This window comes from Dreissena polymorpha, chromosome 8 (genome assembly GCF_020536995.1).
Source record: "Dreissena polymorpha isolate Duluth1 chromosome 8, UMN_Dpol_1.0, whole genome shotgun sequence".
Lineage (NCBI taxonomy): Eukaryota > Metazoa > Mollusca > Bivalvia > Myida > Dreissenidae > Dreissena > Dreissena polymorpha.
The window spans coordinates 74,912,082-74,935,322 of NC_068362.1; the positions used below are offsets into that span (position 1 = coordinate 74,912,082).

The 23,241-nt window shown below is 35.7% G+C and overlaps 1 protein-coding gene across 1 annotated transcript in view; it reads right to left on the reverse strand.

Moving 5' to 3' along the window:
- Positions 1-791: 791 nt before the first annotated feature.
- The window catches only part of LOC127841813 (NHL repeat-containing protein 2-like), a 33,411-nt gene continuing 10,961 nt past the window's right edge, over positions 792-23,241 (reverse strand). The window contains exons 4-14 of the mRNA XM_052370923.1: positions 22,203-22,366; positions 21,467-21,556; positions 11,638-11,772; positions 11,203-11,335; positions 9,344-9,437; positions 7,649-7,783; positions 6,521-6,611; positions 4,568-4,690; positions 3,857-4,066; positions 2,598-2,754; positions 792-1,412 (exon numbers count right to left, since the gene is read on the reverse strand). Of these exons, the coding sequence (XP_052226883.1) occupies positions 1,183-1,412; positions 2,598-2,754; positions 3,857-4,066; positions 4,568-4,690; positions 6,521-6,611; positions 7,649-7,783; positions 9,344-9,437; positions 11,203-11,335; positions 11,638-11,772; positions 21,467-21,556; positions 22,203-22,366 (1,562 nt within the window). The 3' untranslated portion in view covers positions 792-1,182. The remainder of the gene's footprint in view (positions 1,413-2,597; positions 2,755-3,856; positions 4,067-4,567; positions 4,691-6,520; positions 6,612-7,648; positions 7,784-9,343; positions 9,438-11,202; positions 11,336-11,637; positions 11,773-21,466; positions 21,557-22,202; positions 22,367-23,241) is intronic.

The window sequence follows — 23,241 nt, forward strand, 5'->3', positions numbered from 1 at the left end:
TTTTGCCCTCCAGTCAATGCGCATGCGCGGAAATATCGAAATGTAAACAATAACAATCAACGTTCGTGGTCTATAAACAGAGCGAACACAAACCGCAAAGTCAAGACAACTCGTTGTGTACATATTTGTTGAACACTTAATTCTGCTAAACACGTTCAGCTTATTATTTGTTTTACCAGTAATTGTTTCAATTAAAATAAAAAGTATATGTCGAAAAATATGCAGGCCAAACAGAAATATATATAGCAAAAACAACCCTGCAATAAAAAAAATCGGATGTGGGACTAAATGAAAAGTCCAGGGCACAATAAATATATAAAAATATTTCTTCTTTTTCAACAAATTTCGGAGCCAGCAAATCCGACATCTGATTTGATTAGTTTTTTTTGTAAAAACACAAGTTTCCAACAATAGAGATGATAAATAGTTTTTAACATTACTGTTTTTTTCTCTCAAGTACCTGGGCGCATACAAGATTATACCAACTGCATGTCAACTAATGCTAAATGTCTGTTAATGATAGCAAGAGAATTGTATCATAAATTGTGTTTGTCACAAAGTACACGTTCACGCATTAAGATGGCGGTAATCGAATCAAGCCCCTCATTTTGTCCATTAACTACGTTTTAGATCAATAATTGTATTTTCACTCGTTCATTGTATGAATAAAAATATAAATTTGATCTGACATGAATGTAGTTAGATTTTCTGGGGGAAAACATTATCAGGAGATAAAATTCCTACACACTTTGGGCCTTGTTTATCACTTGCTTCTGACCATTACTACATAATGTTTTTAACTTTTATTAGCCTGTTGTTGTTTTTTTATACTTGTTCATAAAACAAAGAGCTCAAAATACAAATATAAAAGCGAGTAAAGTATCATATTAAAAAAGTAAACACACATATTGCTCAAAAAAGCAAAATTTGAGAGTAGAGAGTACAACTATCTGATCTATATTATATAAATATTCCAGTCTCAAACTCAATTATATTATATAACCAACACCTAATTTTCATTGAATTTGATTCATTTTCTTTTAAAGTTTAATAGTGTTATTTAATTAAAAAACTAACACATTATTTCACAAATTCTGTAAGGGTACCAGTGTTACAAGAGTAGGCATTTAATAAAGACCAAGACCTCCAATGCGTGGAAGTTACTCAGCCTGGTTTTCTGAATTATGAGACTAAAAGTTCAAATGTAACTTCCCTTTGACATATTTTCTGTTTTAACACCTGCTTGCCCATTTTGCACAACCCTGAGTCTTCACAGGTAAATAGATCTAACTTTAAACACAGTTCCCCTTCAATAGAGGTAGGCAACTCCGCCAATATCTGTTTCATGTCTGTTGTTAGCTCCCCTTTCAATTTCACATTTGATGACTCAAGGTTCTGATTCATTTGATCATCTGGAAATAGAAGGATAAGCAAGAGCGTACTACATACATATTACTTATTTTTATTTGACAACAGTCTGGACATTTAATATGTTTAATGTTATTTGTAATCTAAAACAAAAAAATAATGACAAAAAATTGGCCATCATAGCCCAAAAACACTAGTCTGAGTTCAACAATTGTCCAGGACCTGACCTGGTGACCAAGTACTTTGTTCCCGACTGAACGAGATACAATCTTAGCCTTAATATAGTCAACATAAATTTTCTGACCGTGTTTCATAAAGACTGAGTAATAAGTATACTTGAGAGTACGTGGGGTTGATTTCAGTAGTAGCTGAGCCGACAATGACCAATTGACCGCAAGTAACTGACAACTGCCCTACTTGAATGAGAGGTAGGAGAAGAAGGACCATGTACATAATTATTTATTGACCCACTGACAATAAAATTATGTAGGCTAAGCCTTGGTTTGGAAGAGCACAACTTATCCTTGGATATCTACTCAAGTCCTCTATGAACATTCTCACTTAGTTGCATCTACATGTTGTCATCTATGTAGCTTCTTGTGAGTTAACAGGTGTTGCAAAGATTGAACTGAATTGGTAGCCTAGTTCATGATCACACTAAAACATGATAAAAACTTGGCATTTTTTTTTTTTTTTGGGGGGGGGGGGTTATTTTGGAGATTGTGTATTGGGAAGATAAACATTCTGAACAAGTTTCATCAAGATTGAATAATACAAATGTGGCTTCTAGAGTGGTAACAGGCTTATCTAAGATTTTAAGAATGACCTGGCTTTTTACCCCACTTGACCCATATACAAACTTAGATATTGTCAGAATATGTATTATAACCAACTTTCATCAAGATTGAATCATAAATGTGGCTTCTCAACTATTTGAACTTGTGGCCAAGTTTTTGGACATACATTCTCAATTTCATGCAAGGCTTAGACATTTTGCAGATAAACATTCTTCCTTATATCCTCAAGATTGAGTTATAAATATGGCATCTAGAGAAGTAAGGTTCTAGAGGTTGAAGAGTCATGACAAACGTGCACTTATCACACTAGCTCACATTGAGCACTTGGTGCTCAGGTGCAATAAATAAAAGAATATGCAATTACATCTGTCATTGATCTTTGTTGCCATGTCCAAAAATACTCAAATACTAAAGACAGTAATAAAACATTACCTTTGGAATAAAGAGACCAGGAATTAGGGGCCTCCCTGTTCAGGTGTACGCCCTCTGCAGTTGTTACCATGAGGATGACCGTTGTGACCTCTGTGGTTGCTATGCCAACTGCAGGCTGGACTGGTTCACATGGAGGCTCTGAGAAGAGGATCGGAAGCTGAAAGCAATCACAAAGCATACAATGTTCTTAAAGCAGGTATGCATGATTTTGTCAAATATGTATGAATTTATATAAAATGTGTAAAAAAAATTATTATACAGATATTTCATAAATATAAATTAAAATAAAAGTTAAGAAGAACATGCGTCGAAATATGCGAAATTAGCCAGATATTTAATTCTGAAATCGTAAATGTCTGTACAGTTGAATTTGCCAGCATGTATATCATGCATGTACGATGTGAATCTAAATTTAGTTTTACAGATCATTTTAATTTCCTGCAACGATATCTATTCATACGACACACCAACACTAACTCCAATCCTAATAAAAAGACGAATGCTTCGATTATTGTAGGAAAATATGTACGAACTATCTTCTTCACAATCGGCTCGGGGCGCTAATTTGTCTTTGCTGCATTTTATGGTAAAAAAATATCAATATCTTTAAAGCAGGTATTCACGATTTGTATATGTGTTAAATTGTAATATATTGATAAAAATATGTAACAATAACACAAAATAGGCAAGAAAAATTATACATTGAAGACAATTTCATAAAATGCAGCAAACACAAATTAACCGAAGCATTCGTCTTTTTATTAGGATCGCAGTTAGTGTTCATGTGTTGTTACGAATAGATATCGTTGCAGGAAATTAAAATGATCTGTAAAACTAAATTTAGATTCACATCGTACATGCATGATAGACATGCTGGCGAATTCGACTGTACAGACATTTTCGATTTCATAATTAAATATCTGGCTTATTTCGCATTTCCACACATGTTCTTCTTAACTTTTATTTTAATTTATATAGAAATATTTGTATAAGTTTTTTACACATTTTATATAAATGCATAAATATTTGACCAAATCGTGCATACCCGCTATAATAAAATTTAACTTTCTGAGGGACTATAATTGTGTGAAAATATGTATTTAGGTGGTGAAGGGTTATTGAACGCTGAAAACATTACTTGTGTTGGGGTTCAACGTTCGAGGAATAATACCCTTAAGTCGATAAGCTTCTATATTTAAATGCACATGCACTAATTCAACACAATACACACACTGAACGAATTCAAACAGCACACTCACACTATAGACTTTCTTCTTCTCCAAATCCAGAACCTTGATGTCACAATTATTTGTGTCTGCCATGTAAAGACGATTATTGAGCGAGTCGTAGCACAGACCCCCTGGTTCGTTCAGCTGATACTCTGGTAGATTGACTCCCTTGGTGTTGCCAGGGTGACCTGATCCCATGATGGTTGTGCAGGTACGCTTGACTGGATCTACCAGTTTGATCTAGAAATATTAATATTATACAACAAGTACTGCAAAACTTGAGGTTTTGCAACTTAATTTTAAAAAAATCTTAAAATTACATTTATTTATCTCTTATGAGTCTGAAATGAGAGTAAAGCTTAACAAAATAACAATTGTTTTTGGACACTTACATTTTTTAAATTTCTTGTTCGAAAATAAGATACCTTAAAACTAAAAACCATAAGAGACAATATTAACATGCTGATATCAAGTTAGATACTTTAAATACCCCGGTAGCTATAACCTATGATAAAATCTGAACACAGTCTCTGTGGCTTAGTGGATAAACTGTCCTCCTAGCAACCGGTAGGGTCACGGGTCTGATCCCAACTTTATGAGCGTCTTTAAGATCTCCCCCTAAGACACCAAGTATTGGTTCTACCCAGGAAACAGACCTGAGAGTGTTGCAATAAGCCCGAGGCTTTCAATAATAAATATGTTAACTAAAACAGAATATAGTTTTCTAAAATTTCACTGTACCTTGTGGTTATACGAGTCTGCCACATACAGATCATCTCCATCAGTAGCCATGGTAACTCCCAGTGGGTGTTGTAGTTTCACCTCCAGTCCAGTACCATCAACATCACCAAACGCAAAAAGATTCTGTAATTAGAAGAGATCATTACTAGTGCAGTGCCAAAATCTGCCGAATTCGGATAGATTATGATATTTTCAAAAGTGTAAGACCAAAAAACGAAATTGCCAATTCATAAAGTTAGGTTTAATGTTCATGAGCAAGTATATTTTGTCATGTTCTGGCAATCTCCATACTTGGCCTTGCACAAATAACAAGTAGACTTATTACTACAAAAATAAAATAACTTTAGTAAATATTCATAGAATTTAAACCATGAGGTGGTTAAGGACACCTTTTTATAAAAAAAGGAAGATAAATTTGTTACGAACATGACCTTACTTCATAATTTGTAATAACAACAGACCATGATTGCCCTAAATTGCTGGCACTATGCCGGTATAGAACCATCTTAGCTGGGAGATTGTTTAAGTTATTACTATGCCCAATAAGGAAAAACGTAATCCCTCAAGGCACACCAAATTTTGATCAAATAGTTAAGATTTTAATACATTTGTTAAGTAACCACTTTATGATATTAATGACATAATACCAACTGCCAGAGCCTTTGGGTTTCAGACAAGAAACTTCTATTTTCTTTTTAAGTCTATAAATAACATGTCACCTATGAGGAATGGCCATTTTGTCTTACATTGACATATTAATTAAAGAAATAATGTTAAGGTCAACTTCATGTTGCTATATACCATATATCTAGGCTCTTAACTTTATAGTTTGTGAGAAAAAGAGTACCACTATATAATTATACATAACACCAGTCACTAGGTTTTCCAGTTTCAGCGGACATTTTTTAACTTTTCACTAAACACATATATGTAAAATAGGTTACCCCCAGGATGGGGCAAATGTAATATCACAAATTCCAAACTTCCTGAACTTGCATTTTCAGTGGACATTTTAAAGTTTTATTGTACATATATTAGAAAAAAAGCCCCATGAGCGAGGCCAATAAATGAGTCGTGTTCTGAGAAAACTGGGCATAATGCATGTGCATAAAGTGTCATCCCAGATTAGCCTGTGCAGTCCGCACAGGCTAATCAGGGACGACACTTTCCGCTTCTATGACATTTTTCGTTAAAATGAAGTCTCTGCCTAGCAAAAATCCGATTTAGGCGGAAAGTGTCGTCCCTGATTAGTCTGTGCAGACTGCACAGGCTAATCTGGGATAACTCTTTACGCACATGCATTATGCCCAGTTTTCTCACAACGCGACTCATATAGACAAGATGAATGATTTGTACAAACATGTTTTAGGACCACCATAGGATGTTGCATTCCATATTTTTGGATATTTATGTATGTAAATCATGTCATCCCTTGTGTTTGGCCAGCTTTTATCAAAGGGGTATAACTTGAACAAACTTTGTAGAAGACCACTATATGATGTTACAAACAATATATTAAACCTTTGAGTTAAGTATTTTAAAAGAAGTTTCTTTTTTAATCACCCATTTTTAAAATCTATTTTTAGCTCTAATGACCTATAGAAGCAGCAAAAATAATAGGAACAATTTGAATAACTTAAAACGAAGACAATCAAAGGATAATTCGTGTGATGTTCCATGAAGGTCTGCCCACTTGTTAAGGAGGAAGCAAGTTGTTGACCTCACTTGACATGAGACACACAACGCTAGACAGCCCTCTGCCACAATAGCTGATCATGAGCAATTTCACAACTTGGGGACTACTTTTAAAGTTGTTTATTGCCTTTAGGACTAGATCTACCTTTACCGTTGTTTATTGCCAATATAAAGATATTGTTCTGCTCAGTCTTTATCAAACTCTGCATGCTTGATGTTTGATATAATTGGAAGCTGATTGTTGTTCTATACAAATACCATAGCATCTAATTCCCCTCCAACAACGTTCTTCACTGCACCGTCTTTAAGTTGAACCCGACGAATAGTTGAACTCTCACTGTCTGCTACACTGTCAAATAACAATAGTTCTGTATATTGTTAATTAGTCTTGTAAAATCTCTTTCAAAAATGTTCATACACATGCAAGGTGTATTTAATTAATTATGTATAACAGCAAACCCAATAAGTCTATCTGCTCATAAGTCTGGGGGTATAAAGTGGTACAAAAACTTGCCATTTTGTGTATTTTGCCATTTCACTTCATTAGTTGGGTAATATTTCATGAAGACAGAAAAATGAAAATCTGCTTAGGTAAAATTGTGACCACATCAATGTCTGATTCTATGATGCAACTTATTTGTTTAATATTTCTTATACTGTAAGTACAGGTTTTTTATTTTTAAAGTGTGACTGACTGACTGAAAACTTACAAAAAAAACAACAACAGCTAAATGAGGACTCTGTGCTCATCTCTTGACAAATGTTATGGGCCTTGGTAAGTGACAGGACATAATGACCCTTAAACATGCATGAGGTTTCACATAAATGCTCTTAATAATAGAGAATACCTTCTTGTACATATACCCAAAGCATTATGACAATAATTCTAGATGCCATTCTGTTTTATATCATTATTTTGAACATAAGTACTCTAGATATTTCATGAAGGCTTTCATTATGATCATCATTTCTTACTTTGGCAGTATAAACACGTTTTTGAACATTATAGTACAATACCTATTTTATGAAGGCTTTCATTATGATCACCATTTCTTATTTTGGCAGTAAAAACACTTTTTTGAACATTATAGTACAATACCTATTTCATGAAGGCTTTCATTATGATCATTTCTTACTTTGACAGTAAAAACACGTTTTTTAACCCTTTCCCACTCAGAAGCAAAGTGAAAATGGCTATATGCAAACAGCATAAAACCAGAACAACCTGCTAGTAACCATTTGAAATGAAGCCTTTAAAACTTGAATCTAGTAAGAAAGGTCTTAAATTGAATTTAACTTTCTAAGGGTCTACAAATGCGTCAAAATACGTATCTCAGTGGTAATGGGTTGAAACTAACGCAATCATCATAAATTAGGGACCCTTACAACAAGCATTGATGTTTTTGTGACAGCGTCAAGCCAGATGGCTGGGCGAAGCCAGCCTTTTCTCGATACGAATTGTTGCGGTTCTCCTCTGCTCCACTTCCAGAAAACCTTACACATGTTCCAGCAGCCATATGACTGTAAAACAAATGTAAAAACAATGAAACTAAATGAGCTGGCTCTGAGAGAAAGGGGCTTAATGCATGTGCTTTAGGTGTCGTTCCAGATTAGCCTGTGCAGTCTGCATAGCCATGTATGGAACGGAACTTTCCGCCTAAACTTACTTTTTACTGAAACAAGACTTCCTTTAGTGAAAAATGCCATTCAAGCAGAAAGTGTCATCCCTGATTTGCCTAAAGTGGGATAACACTTGCTGCTCATGCATTAACCCTTCAGTGCGGGAACCGAATTTTGAAGGCCTTTGCAAACAGTTTGGATCCAGATGAGACGCCACAGAACGTGGCGTCTCATCTGTATCCAAACTGTTTGCTATTCTGATATTCTTTGAAAAAAATCGAAGAAAATGCTAATTTTAGAAATTCAGCAGACGACATTTTAGCAGACGACAAATTTCCCAGCATGCAAAGGGCTAAGCCTATTTTTCCAAGAGTGTGGCTAAAATATAAACAAGAGCACCGCATAACGGGTGCCAACACTTTGAATAAATGAAAGCTTGTCAGGATTTGTTTTTGCTTTTTTAGAGGTCACATTGACCTTGACCATTAACCTTGTCACCAAAAAATGGGTGTGGTGTGTAGAACTCATCAAGTTGCAGCTACATATGAAGTTTCAAAGTTGTAGGTGGAAGCATTTTTTATTTTAGAGTCCTTGTTCAAAAGGTTAACAAAATGTTATGGTTTTAGCACGACGCGGACGGCGGACAACACAACACGACAAACTGGCTATGACAATACCTCGGGTTTTCTCAGAAAACAGCTGAGCTAAAAATAAAAAAATTATTCAAGAGTTTCAGCTGTGATAAGGGATGCTAATCAAGCTAAACATGTAGCACAAATAACATTTTAGACCAACTTTACATTACATCTCATTAAGAATTTTCAATATTCCATCACCTTTGTCTGAGCAAACCAAATAAGTAATCAGAATAGTTTTTTCATAGGACTTTCCCATTTTGGCATAGGGCCTACAATTTTAACTTGCCTGAATTTAATTACTAGTAGTAGAATAATAGGGTATAAGTAAGCATATAAAAACTGGAAAAGTATGGTGCATTTGCTAACACTTTCTCTAATACAGGTTAAAATGAAATTGATCTTAATAGTTGGTGATGTAAAGAACTGCTGATTTTAAACGAAAAGTTGCCTCAATATACATGTAATATAAAACATGGAAACACTGTGTAGTGTTTCCTAGCCATGTTTTTCAAATATCATAATTTAAGGCACACACATGCACGATTGCACCCAGATTACTGCTGCAGAAAATAACCATGCACAAAGATTTATTCTAATTTTCAAATAAAACTACAACAACAAACTTTGCACTTGGATAAAACAAATATTAGAAGTCATTTATTATTATCATTGGCATCCAAACACTTTTACATCAGTACATATGCACAAAGTAAATATTTGAACAATATATTGCTTAGTTATCTCCAAATAGTTATTTATTCTGTTGACTACTGTAATTACCGGTATCAATAACCCAGGTTACACCACTAGAACTGTGACTTGCCTGTTTTTCACCCAGGCGGCCTCTGCTAAGAAGTATGCCCAGATCTGATGGGTTCCTGCCATGGCAATCATCAACACAGCACTCTCTTCTCCAGCTTTTAATGGAAATAACACATTAGATAGATGCAAAGTGTACATGTTCTTATGTTAACCACATTTAACAATGTTTGATTCAAGATCGTAAGTCCCTCTGCACCTTCATGACGTTATTTTGAAAGAATTCAAGCCCCATTGAACAATCTCTAAGAAACATATCGGTATTAAATAAATAATATTTGCACCAGAACTTAAAAAAATATGTTACGTAGGAAAGATTTCTTTTGTTTGTGATTGTGAAAAAAAGCACATCCTTTGTACTAAAAAAAAAGCAGCAGACTAGATTTTATTAGAATTTCATGCATTCATTTCAAAAGTAGACACCCTGCATTAAATAAATCACAAATTAACATTTATAACAGGCAAATAGGATTGCCTTTACACAAACATATATACACGTATAGGCCTCACATTAAAATAAATTAAACCGTACATGAGGAATAAATAGGCTGAGAACTTCTAGAAAGGACAAATAGAGTGGTATCAAGATTACAAATGTCACAATTTTATGTTTATTACACTACAGGTTTAAACAATGGTAAGAAAAGGCCAAAATATATCAAACAAAAAATCATTCCTGGTACAGATGTACAGCCTTTACTGTTATTGTTCCTGTTGTTAGTTTAGTTTTATGTCATTTTCTTCAGCAAAACAATGTCAGTCACTTAACTTACATATTCATTTTTTTCCAAGCTTAGCTAAGCTTTGCAGTTAACCTTTAATAAGTTCATATATTTATGCCATTCACTGACAACTGCCCTACTGAACTGCCAGTCAAGGTAACACTGGCTGTAGAAAAACTCGTTATCACTCGCTACACAATTTATGTGGCAAGTCTTCAATCATAAGAAATCCTGACGGGCGGTTAAGCAGAGCTGACCTAACTGGCATAGTGGATATGGTGTCCGCCTATCACATGGGTAGTCATGGGCTGGCATAGTGGATATGGTGTCCGCCTATCACATGGGTAGTCATGGGCTGGCATAGTGGATATGGTGTCCGCCTATCACATGGGTAGTCACTGGCATAGTGGATATGGTGTCCGCCTATCACATGGGTAGTCACTGGCATAGTGGATATGGTGTCCGCCTATCACATGGGTAGTCACTGGCATAGTTGATATGGTGTCCGCCTATCACATGGGTAGTCACTGGCATAGTGGATATGGTGTCTGCCTATCACATGGGTAGTCACTGGCATAGTGGATATGGTGTCTGCCTATCACATGGCTAACTGGCATAGTGGATATGGTGTCCGCCTATTACATGGGTAGTCATGGGCTGGCATAGTGGATATGGTGTCTGCCTATCACATGGGTAGTCATGGGCTGGCATAGTGGATATGGTGTCTGCCTATCACATGGGTAGTCATGGGCTGGCATAGTGGATATGGTGTCTGCCTATCACATGGCTAACTGGCATAGTGGATATGGTGTCTGCCTATCACATGGGTAGTCATGGGCTGGCATAGTGGATATGGTGTCTGCCTATCACATGGGTAGTCATGGGCTGGCATAGTGGATATGGTGTCTGCCTATCACATGGCTAACTGGTATAGTGGATATGGTGTCTGCCTATCACATGGGTAGTCATGGGTTTGATCCCAATGTGAGAGTGTTCTTTAGATCTCCCCTTTAGGCACCAAGTACTGGTTCTTCCCAGAAAACAGACTCAAGAGCGTTTAAATAAGATGTGGGCTTTTGATGCAATTGAGCTCAAATAAATACATGTAACTTTAAACTAACTGGATAATTTGTTAAATTACCTAGACCATCTGCTATACAAAGGTCCCAAGGGGAGGAAATCTCCTGCTCGGTTCCAAGCTTTCCTCCCACTTTGTCCTGGCCCTGGGAACCAGTACCAGCCAATGTGCTCACTTCCTGCTGACTCAAATCCAACTTGAAAAACAAACATTGATATAATCACAATTCAATATTTTGGTTGATGTATTTTTAATGTAATGGTGATGCAAGAAATGTGTCCTGTATTAAAGTGATTTAGTGATTAATTTATAAGAGACAACAAATACAAATTGCAAAGAGATGAATTTTAAATTCAAAAGTGATTTTTTGTTTCCTACATAAATTTTGTGTGTGCTACTACTGAAAAATGACACTTTTCAGATTGACCAGTAGTTAATTGTATTCTAGCCTTATGATACATTACTAGTACCAGTTTATGTCTGACATATGACCCTCACCTTCCTGATGGCGTGGTTGTTGGTGTCTGCAACATACAGGATGTACCCATGTATTGCAAGACCTTGTGGGGAGGAGAATTCAGCATCAGAAAACCTTCCATCCTTGAAGCCAGGCCCCTTGCCTCCAATAATGAACTTAAACATATACAGTATATACTGTGCTTAATGCATGTGAGTTAAGTGTCATCCCTGATTAGCCTGTGCAGTCTGAACAGGCTAATCAGGGGCAACAATTTTTTACTATAATGTTTTTTTCACTCAGAATAGACTAATTGTAAATAAAAAATGCCACAAAAGCTGAATGCGTTGTCCTTGATTTGATTGAGCGGACTGCACAGGCTAATCTGGGATGACACTTTACGCACAAGCATTGTGCTAAGTTTTCGAGAATGTGGCTCCTATGGATGTGTTGTAAATAAAAAGGATTAATGCACAAGTGTAAAAAAGATTTATCTAAACTTCATTCTCAAATGATTTTTTGTTGGTATGAGACTTTTGCTTCTCACCTAGCTAACCCAGGTTTTATTCCTGCCTTTTCACATTAGCGTCAATTCTAAGGTTATATAAGCTTCCTCTTGATAAAAAAGGCGTGGTTCTCAAAACATATAAAGAAATGAAGATAGTGTTTGAAAATATACTTTGTTTTGATATAATTTGCTATATACTGTTATTTCACTTACAATGCCTCTGCCACACATTTTATACAATCACAGTAGAAAAATTAATACATATATATGTTAACTGAGCTACAAATGTCATACATAAATCATTGTTAAAATAGTGCTGTGACTGTTCACAAATCATGTCCGGTTTTCACAATCAATAAAGGGCTGGTCTGACAGTCCTAGTGTACAATGACATTATACTGGTGACAGCTGAGGCAATTAACACTTTGTTACATGTGGCTTACTCCAGCAGCTGGAGTTTCACTTCTTTATATTACTGTCAACTCAGACTGCCATGATACATTTTGTCATTAAACCTGTCAATAAGTTGAAATAATAGAGTTACTAGTAACTGTCAATTACTGACTGTAACGTTTACAGAGGAAAGTAGGTCATGGATAAAATACTTAAAATGTTTGAGAATGGATCTTTTTTCTGTATTTGAAATATATACACTATAATAATGTTGAAATGTTCCAGTAATGTCTACAATTTACTGATATAATGTAATATTAAATTATAGGTAATTGCTGTCAAAAAAGTTATAAACATGAAATCATGTATTTAAATATTAGTTACAAAAATCAACACATGTTCATTTATACCATAAAATTAAATGACATTTATCTTTAAATACTCAAAGAAATATTGTCCATATTAATATACAATACTTTTACTGATTAAATGTTATATTAAAAATGCTGTCCAAAAGTATGGAGCATGAATTAATGCCTTAAGCTATTAGTTTCAAAACATTTAACACATACGTTTTCATACCATAAAATCGTTAAGCATTTAAATATATAATCAATTAATATCAGATCAACAAGTATCTCTTAATGATCATTCACAAGTATGAGTAAAACATAAATTGTGTGCTTATTTTATGACCAACTTACTACAGCAATTTTCTGGAGAATTTTTTATTCCATTGTTTTATTCTCTCCAAAATTTGTGTAATTGTGTTTGGTTGTCATATTGCTTCATGCAGGTACCTTAAATAAACCTACATTAAAATGTGTTCTGAACTTGCAGTCTGTTTAGGTTTAATGCTGTTTGCTGCTCATCATTATCTAAGGGTTGGAAATGAAGCCTTTAACACTTGAATCTAGTAAGAAAGGTCTTTAATTAAATTTAACTTTCTAAGGGACTACAAATGCGTCAAAATACATTTCTAATTGGTAAAGGGTTAAGAAATACTGGTAGTTGCACAGACGTTCCAAACGGTGACATATAATTATACACCTTGCAGCTTTCAAGACTGCATGGTATCAGTTGTGACGTCTACATATCATTACACCATATATCATTTTTATAGGCTCACTGTCTCACATGACAAGGATGACATCAATCAATTGTACAGGTCATCTACAAACCAAACCTGATGTCATTAACATGTCTTTACCCAGCCGACCGATTGAAAGTTAGGGCCACTGCTGTATGAACCAATCAAATTTAAGATGAAGATAAGAAGAGGTTTGAAGATAAGCAGAGGTTGACCAAGGTTAGTGTCAGTTTCCTAGGGCAGTTCTGCATGCAGGTTTGGCAAACACATTTTAGACACAACATGATGCGGATAGCTGCTGCTGTAGCCTTGGTGGCCTTTTTAGCTGGCAATGGTAAACAATTATTTTCTTTGTTTATTTAATAGAGCTACTGCTTTAAATAATGAACACATAGGTGACACTATTTGCAGACAATAATGATTTTTTTACTGGGCATTTGTAAAATAACGATCTCATCATGTTCAATATTATATGCCAATAAAACAACAACATCTTAATTACAGTTAATAACATTTTAAACATATTGCAAAAATAGTAAAACCAATAGTTCTGGTAAATCTAGCACACTGTATTTGCTCAAATAATAATATTTCTTAGTTGTACACATAATAACATGTCAAAAAAAGGAAGATCATAGAGAATGATGAAATATTTTGTTATATTCCTATTATATTCTGCAACCAAAAAATTTGTTTTCAACACTAGAATACAGACACCATATTTGCTTCTAGTGTTTTTATGGTTTTTATGGCATGGTTGATTGAGTTCGTTCATTTTTATGCCATAATTTTTTTTTTAACTTGACTTAACACAGGAATGGACATGATCTGACATAATAATGCTATGATTATTGTTGAAAAAAATATATGACATAAAATAGCTGTTGGTTTGTTTTGTTATTTAACAAGTAGTATGGAGAAAAAGGTACATCATAAATGGAATATTTCAATAGTATTATGTTCTAGGAACATATATAAGTCTCGTTGAGTGTGTAAAGAAGCATCTTACTTGAGGCTGCAAATCTATAGTGAATCAACTTTGCACAACCAACTCAACTGATACCAGTTCATAGAACAACATAAGGTTCTAATATAATATTCTTTTTTCATACTTCTAAAATAAGCCTCTGAACACGACAAAAACAAAGGTGTTGGAATAATATGTACGGGTTCTTTTCATTTAAACCTTTTGTATGTTTTACAAATGTAAATACACATTGTAATGCTAAATTATACGAGCTGAATTCTGTGAAAACTGGGCTAAATTAATGCGTGTAAAGTGTCATCCCATATAAGCCTATGTAGTCTGCACAAGCTTATAAGGGAAACACTTTCTGATTGTATGGAATCTTAAGACTATAACAAGTCTCTTCTAAAATCTAAAAAATCCAGATTAAATGGAAAGTGTCGCCATTGATCATAAGCCTGTGCCATTAATACTTTACAAGCATGCATTAAACCCATTGTCATTGGTTTCCAGTCCACTGCCAGAGGCCAGGTTTGGGCAGCATGATGCCAGGTATGGGTGGAATGGGAGCCATGCCAGGCATCGGAGGGATGGGTGGCATTGGCCCAATGGGACTCGCGCTGGGAGGCGAGCTCTCACCCAGGGACTTCATCATGCTTGACAACGCGGTCAAGTCCATCCTGGGCCCTGACTCAAGCCCAAGCCCTGCCCTGATCATCCTGGCTGCCCAGCAGGGAGGAATGCCCAGCAGCGCCACCGGCATGCTGCCCTATATGGCCCTCATGCAGGCAATGGCAAGGGAGAAGAACATCACTGTGCCAGGTCAGGACTAGTGTTTCATTGGCTTAAAGCTATTTAATTTAGCTAAAAAAGCATGGAAAACATAAGGCTTATTGAAACAAACGTGAGTCTGTTTTCTGGGTAGAACCAGTACTTGGTTACTTTGAGGAAGATCTAAAGAAGGCTCTCACAGTAGGGATTGAACCGCAGACCTCTCTGTTGCTATGCAGACACCATATTCACTACGCCATGGTTAGTTTAACATTACTATCCGTAGTATGGCTACTGAACATGGTGTGTACTAATGTAACATTTCCTTCCTGTAGCATGGCTTCAGTACATGGTCTGTACCAATGGTGCATTACTTTTCTGTAGTATGGCATCCATAAATGGTCTGTACCAATGGTGCATTACTCTTTTGTAGTATGGCTTCCGTACATGGTCAGTACCAAAATTACATTAATACTTTGTAGCATATCTTTTGAACATGGTCCGTATCAATGGTACATTACTATTCAATAGTATGGCTTGTTTACATGGTTTGTGCCAGTGTTATGTTGTTATAGGTTTCATTTAAACATAAGAGGAGGCTAAATAACCCTGCTATTTAAACACAACATTTTCCAATACTTGATTTTTTTAAGCTTTGGTAATTATAAATATAACTTCCCTTCTGCTTTTGGAAATCATCTGCTCACTTTTTAACTTGATGATGGCCCTGATTTTTCAAAACAAGTCTGGTAACAGTATGTATTCCACCCAAAGTCATTACCAATTTTTTAAATGTACAAAAGTTTCATTTGATTGATATTTGTAACAAAATTTATTCAAATATTGTCAGCAATGCAATAGAAAACGTAAAAGACAAAAAAAAAAAATAAGTTATACAGACAATTTGGATACATGCAAAAGCAGTTTTATTTCTAACAGAAACTCACATTAACTTTCCCCAGGTTTAGAAAATAACAATGAGTACAAGTTGCCTCCAATCTTAGTAAAAATTCACTTGCCCAATGGCTATTATAACTTAATCTAAACAGTGCTACATGTGCTGACTTATAGTCTCTATAACGCTCAAAATCAACAAAAATTTCGTAAAGTATTTCGTAAAATAAAGTTTACACCTAAACAATCAGTGTTCCTCATAGCAATAGCCACAATTTCAACGCTAGATGTGGTATGATTACATAGATTTTTGTAGATACAAAATGCGCGTTTTTATTTATTTGTGACCACAATAAATTCCATGCTAATTTCCTGCGAATATATCTATTCATACGACACACAAACACTAAAATAGTACCATGTTAAAACCATAATAAAAACGAGCATTTTGTATCCACAAACATATATTTTACCACAACACATCTGGTGTTGAAATTTCGGCAATAGCCATAACAATGATTTTTAATTGTTTAGCTTTATTTACGAAATATTGTACAAAAGTTTCGTTGATTTGAGTAGTAATGTTACTTTAACACTTCTAAACACTTCTTACCACATAGAGTTAGATACATATTTTTATGTGATTGTAGTACCTTACAAAGTTAACTTTAATTAAAGACCTTTCTTACTAGATTCAAGCTTTAACATTGTCATTTATAACCCTTAAATACTGATGAGTAGCAAACAGCCTAAAACCTGAACAGACTGCGAGTTACTTGCAGGCTATTCTGGTTTTATGCTTTTTTGCACATAGCTATTTTCACTTTGCTTCTGAGAGGGAGAGGGCTATACACATAATTATAGTCGATATTGGCCAGATTTTTTTTTTTTCAAATTGATGATTGTATAGGAGTATCTGATAAACATAAATGAACAAGAAAAGCAGTATGTATCCAATTAAAAACATGGTAATGTTTATATGCATGCATTATCTAATGTCATGATGACAACAAGATTAGCCAATATATGAGTACTGAACTCTCAGGCGGTCCTTTTATAATGCATGTTTGTAGCTTGGACCCCATCATCTAAATTGTATTGCATTTAAGGTTCATCTTAATAAAATCAGTGAAAATGTAAAATTGATAGGGAGAAACTGGGTCATCTGCACTCTTAACTGCTATTTTTTTCTTCAATTTTGTTCAACAATGCCCAGATACACACATCTGCTGTTGTAAAATAAAATACAGATAAACTGCTTTCCACTAATGTCGTCAGCTAGGTACCACTTGTCATTGCTTGTTTCGCCCTTTACACCTAGGACAAGCTCTAAGTGGCGGGCAGCAGTGTTGATCAGACACTATCCATTAGGGAGGCGGAAAACGACAACAGGCGAGGCATGGTATGGTATTGCGCAAGGGGGGGTTAGAGGGTTAGGGTTTGGATTAGTGTTAGGGGTCGGGTTAGGGTTTGGGTTAGCCTAAACCCAACCCTAACCCAAACCCGACCCCTAACCCTTACCCTAACCCTTTTTTGGGGTTATCACCCCTGACCATGCCTCGCCCGTTGTAGTTTTCCGCCTCCCTATCCATTAGTGGATGGCTTCCAGCTACTGGTGTTCCTCCTTAGCCACAGCCAGCTGGAGCTTCTTTCTGCTGCCTGTGATACGTTTTTAATGGCCAGCTTCATGTTTATGCTATATGTAACACTGACTCAATGGTTCACTGTTGCTCCACAGGTGTAGTGGGCCAGCCCAACAACGCCCAGATAGACAACTACATTATGGAGAAGACAATGGAGTGGGTTCAGCAGAGGACCATGTACGGAACCATGACCGAAAACCCTGAAATCATCATGAGCATGCAGCAGGGCCAGTCTAACCCACTGGCAGCCAGTTTGGGACCCGCTTTGGGGGCTGGAATGGGAACCGGTATGGAAGCCAGCAATCCCCTCGCCTCCATGTTGGGTGGATCATCTGCTGCTTTACTTTCTCTTCCGTCTGCAGCTGCCGCACCCGGTTCCTCTTCATCTCCTTCGTCAATGCCTGGTCTGTTGGCAGCCCTGGCCGCTAGCCGTGGGTCCAGCAGTATGAACCCTATGATTGCAAGCCTGATGATGAACAACATGGCTGGCAGCAGTGGGTCTGGGTCATCCAACACGGGAGGTGCTACCTCCAACCCCTTGATGGGCTTGCTCAGCATGGGTGCAATAGGAATGGACCTGCCCATGATGTAGACTTTTGGTTAAAATGTAAAACTGACCCATGAAGATTTTTTCACCTTTTTAGACTCAAAATTATCCCTCGGAAATTTAACACTTAACCAAGATAGACTAGAGCTGTTTATTACAGGGAAATGTGGAGAACAATCTGATTGATTAGGAAAATGTGGAGCAGTCTTCGAATTAGCCTATAAGCCCGAAGCCCGAGTCGATTCTTGGGCCGGTCGGTCGATCCTAAATGCTAATAAAATAGCCCGATCGGTCGATTAAATATTTGAGCGTCATATCAATAACCTGATTTATACGCGTTTTTAAGAAGCACGTTTAAATTTGCTATTTAAATGCCTAAAATGACGTTTTAAAGCATGCGGCCGCCATTTTTCTAAACTGTCGTGTAAGCATCCGGGTATGTTGCTATTTAAAGTAATGATGCAATTGACGCCCAACCAAGATGAGGTTATTCAAACTGAACATGTGTAGATCACGTTCCGGGATGTTCGCGCATCGGGCACTTCGTAATGTTTTAAAATAATGACCAATCTAGAAGCGTATTTAATTTGAGAAGCGTTTTCCGAAAATGTATTTATAATTCATGAAAAATGGACAAGTAATTTTTTCAATAAAAATTAAAGAGTCTGTAAGGGATATTGTACGCATTGGGTTAAAACAAATTGATACTTATTACAGGTAGGTTTCCATGTGTTTTAATCAATTATTTTTGCGCATTAGAATAAGTTTTTTTAATGTATTATTAATAATTGTAGTACTTTCGTTTATTCTGTAATCTCGTTCTGCTACGTGACCTATTTTGCTACTTATAATCTGTTTACAAATATACAATACTTTTCACGGTTGACACATGCTTATCAAAACATCGGGAGTAAATTAAAGAAGCAGACATTGTCACTTGTAGATTGGGCAATTAACACACCCAGTGGCCTTTTGTTCTGAAGTCACATGCCGACAATTCAGAAATTCACCGGCGATTGTCCTAGTAATAATACGATAATAATCTGTTATTTTAATAGGCTGATGTATTTTTGAAGTTTTTCGGATATTTTTTAAACATGATAATAATTCGCTTTAAAATAAAACAAAACACCGGTCAAACTGATTAATGGAATCATTGAATGAGAACATGTGTAATAATAAAGTTACAATAAACAGCATAATTATCTGGTGCATTTTGTATAAAATGCATTTCAAAAGGAAACATTATACCCTTTATTACTGTAATCACATGCATCTGTTTTTACTAATGGAAGTAGATTTTCTGATTGTTAATAACTATTTTGGTGTTCCTGGCCAAAAAAGTCATAAGATTTAAATTGACCTCCTCGGGCTATTGAACATGTCTTCGGGCTATTCAAAATTCCATCGTATTAGCCCGAAGGGCTATTTGGCTAAAATATTTAGCGTGAAGACTGATGTGGAGGACAAACATTTTGGACTCAAAATCATGTGAATGGACACTCCCAACAATCCACAATAGAGTTGTGTATTACTGGTTAATGTGGAGTTGTTTGATGATAACATGTGTTTTAATAATTTCGTTATATGCCCTCACAAATGTATGCTGCAGATAAACAAAATGACAAGATTTTTACTGATAGACTTTCGCTTTTAACACATTTCTGCTGGGTTTGAAATGATCTTTGATATTTCTTTTACTCATTAAATAATAATGAAAAACAAACAAATATATATAACATTATGAAAACATATTTCATGCAGTAACTGTTAGGGATTTTACATGTTTCTAATGTTGTGTCATAACTTGTACCAAAGATTGTGATGATGAATCAGGTATTCTGATGTAAATACTGTCTAGACTGCTAATAAATTATCTACAAAGACAGTATATGCAATTGTGTAATTGTCTGCTATTTACTCCTAGGTACGAGCAGTAAGTACATACCATCGTATTGATTGTCAACCCCCCCCCTGACAAATATAATGTATTACACCTAAGAGCATTGTTTCATGGTCATCAGGTAGGAGTCAACTGCCACTATGTTTTACTCCGAAAGTCATTGTTAACTGTGTTAAGCAATCACGAGTAAGTCAGTTTGAGGTGCAAAAAGTAGACACTTCCAGGGCTCGAAATTAACACTCGCACACTCGCAAAATGCGAGTGAAAAAGACTGATTGCGAGTTAAGTTTTAAGCCACTAGTATTTTTTTGTGAGTAAAGAAATAGTGGAAAAAAACTAGTAATATAAATGCACTCGACGTCATGAACGCTAAACCGTAGGTCAATTTATAGAACGTCTGAATACCTGTATGCGGAAGCGCGCACCTTGTATGTAGACTGGTATACTTATAGTACAGATACGCGGATAGTATTGGTACAAAGAACGTGAAACAGTCGACTATTCACATTTGTTCATTGAACTTGAACAGACATGGCGTCGAAGCCAAACATAATTAGTTTCTTTTTGCCTACAGACGGAAATAAAAATACAAAAGATAAAGTAAAGTTAACCGTTGATTTGTATTTTGGTGACGTCGCACTCAACACACGATATCATAGCTGATTTTTTTCAATATTTGAAAACCCATTAAAAATATCCCAAACTGACACTTAAACTTTGTTTTCTGAGTGAACACGACACACTTATATTTTAAAACAATACCCTTATGGTCCAAGGAACTGATATCTTTGTATGATTGCAGGAATAAAATGTGTATGTTAAGTACTTTTTATTTTGTTTTAATAGTACTAAATTAATGTTCAAACTTTTTTATGTTTCCTGCAAAATTTGCGAGACTGTTTTTGATTTTGCGAGTTGGTTTTAAAGCTGCTCGCAATGTTTTGCAAGTACAAAAAAAAGTTAATTTTGAGCCCTGACTTCTATTGTGTGTCTATATTGAGGCTAACATCTGATTGCAGTAACTGCCTTTCATATGATAAATGAAACGATTTATAAAACCCGCCAGCAAACTCATGACCATGAAAAGCAACACTGGCATTAATAACTCCCTACATTATTCACAAAGACTGAAACCAATTATAACAATATATTACCTTGACAATGCCCGCACTGTCCGTAACGATGACCCTGTGATGACCTGTGTCCGATATTGCTACCATCTCACCATCTCTGCTTACACACACCTGAGTCGTATCAATCACAATCACTAGTATGACATTTATGATCGCTGTTTATAAATGAACAGAGATATGCAAAAATAGGTCTTATGTGCGCAGTCTGGTCAGGAGCTTCTCTGTCTGCTATGGAAAAGGACACTGCGTACATGTTGTAATTTTATAGTGGACTGGGTAGTTCCTGACCAGACTGAGCATGAATTGCCCAGGCTTGTTTTGAGATACGCTGGTCACTAATGGCATGAAACCCATTTTCATATGACATGCCTCAAATTATAAAGGAGTCATTTGCAAGTTTATAGCAATTATAAACAATATGTTCAAAATCTCAATAATGCTTCTACTGAATGTAATATATAAGACAAAGTTTACGTACGGTTTTGCAAACAGACATGTCATTTTTTGTTGGCTTTTAATGGGGACAAATCTACATATGAACAGCTGGGATTCACAAAGTATATGAAATATTATACTCTTGCAACAAAAAAAAGGTAAATGCTAAAAAGACATTTGCAAATAATTCTAAACTTGGATGATAAATTGTGTTGTCTTATTGTGTTAAAATTCAAGTTTACAAAGAGTACAACAAAATTATTACAAATCTTCATCTTGAATCTGTTTTCAAATAATTCCACACATATTGACTATTTCATACTTTGCCTGGGAATGACAATGGTGTTGCGGGGTGTGTGGCCAAAGACAGAGGAAGACTGTGATTGCTTAGATGACCCCGTCCTCTGTAGAACTGATGGGCGACGCCCACAAAGTCCAGCAGCCTTGCCCTATGTCCCTCTCCAATTATCTGGTACAGGAACCGACCTAAAACAATAAAATGTGCGTAAAGGATTGTACCATTTTAGCGTAAAGGATTGTACCATTTTAGCCCATGCATTCTGCACAAGCTAATCAGGAATCAAACTTTCCGCCTTACAGAAATATGTGGATTTTAGCCCATGCAGTCTGCACAGGCAAATCAGGGACCACACTTTCCGCCTTATGTGGATTTTTGCTGAGAAACAAAAAATACACAAAAGCAGACAGTGTCGTCCCTGATAAGCCTTTGCAGACTGCACAGACTAATCTGGGACCACTCTTTTAGCACATGTATAAGCACTGTTTACCCTAGCGCAGCTCATATAAAATAAACTGATCATCAAAAGTAAGAGATTATTGTGCTATGATTTATTATTTGTAGCACTAAACTTAAACAAAGTAGACCTTTGCGAAACAATGTGAATCATTTTACTAGATAGTGTTTATGAAATTCCTGTCTTTATGTTGCAAAGCACACCTTGAAGACTCAAATATAGTGCATATATTATTGGGACAAAAAGTACCCAGATAAACAAAGGGCAATAACTCTAAAGTTATTATAGGGTGCACTTCTCCTAAATGAGAAATATCTACCTATGAAGTTTAAGGTTGATAGCTTTCATAGTCTCATAGGTATGCTTCTAATCAAAATACAGCATGACTATTATCAAAGAGCACAAGTAAAGTAACTGTATCCTGTAAAATGTCATGCTTTCAGTTAAAATAAATAAATCTTTGTCTATAAATACATATTATGCATGAATACAACCATCATTTATGTTGAATACACATGTATTGTGAATTAATCTGTGAATATTGTACTGCATTTATAATTTTGTTGCAATTATTCAGGGCTCAACATTAAGGTTTAAATCCTTTTG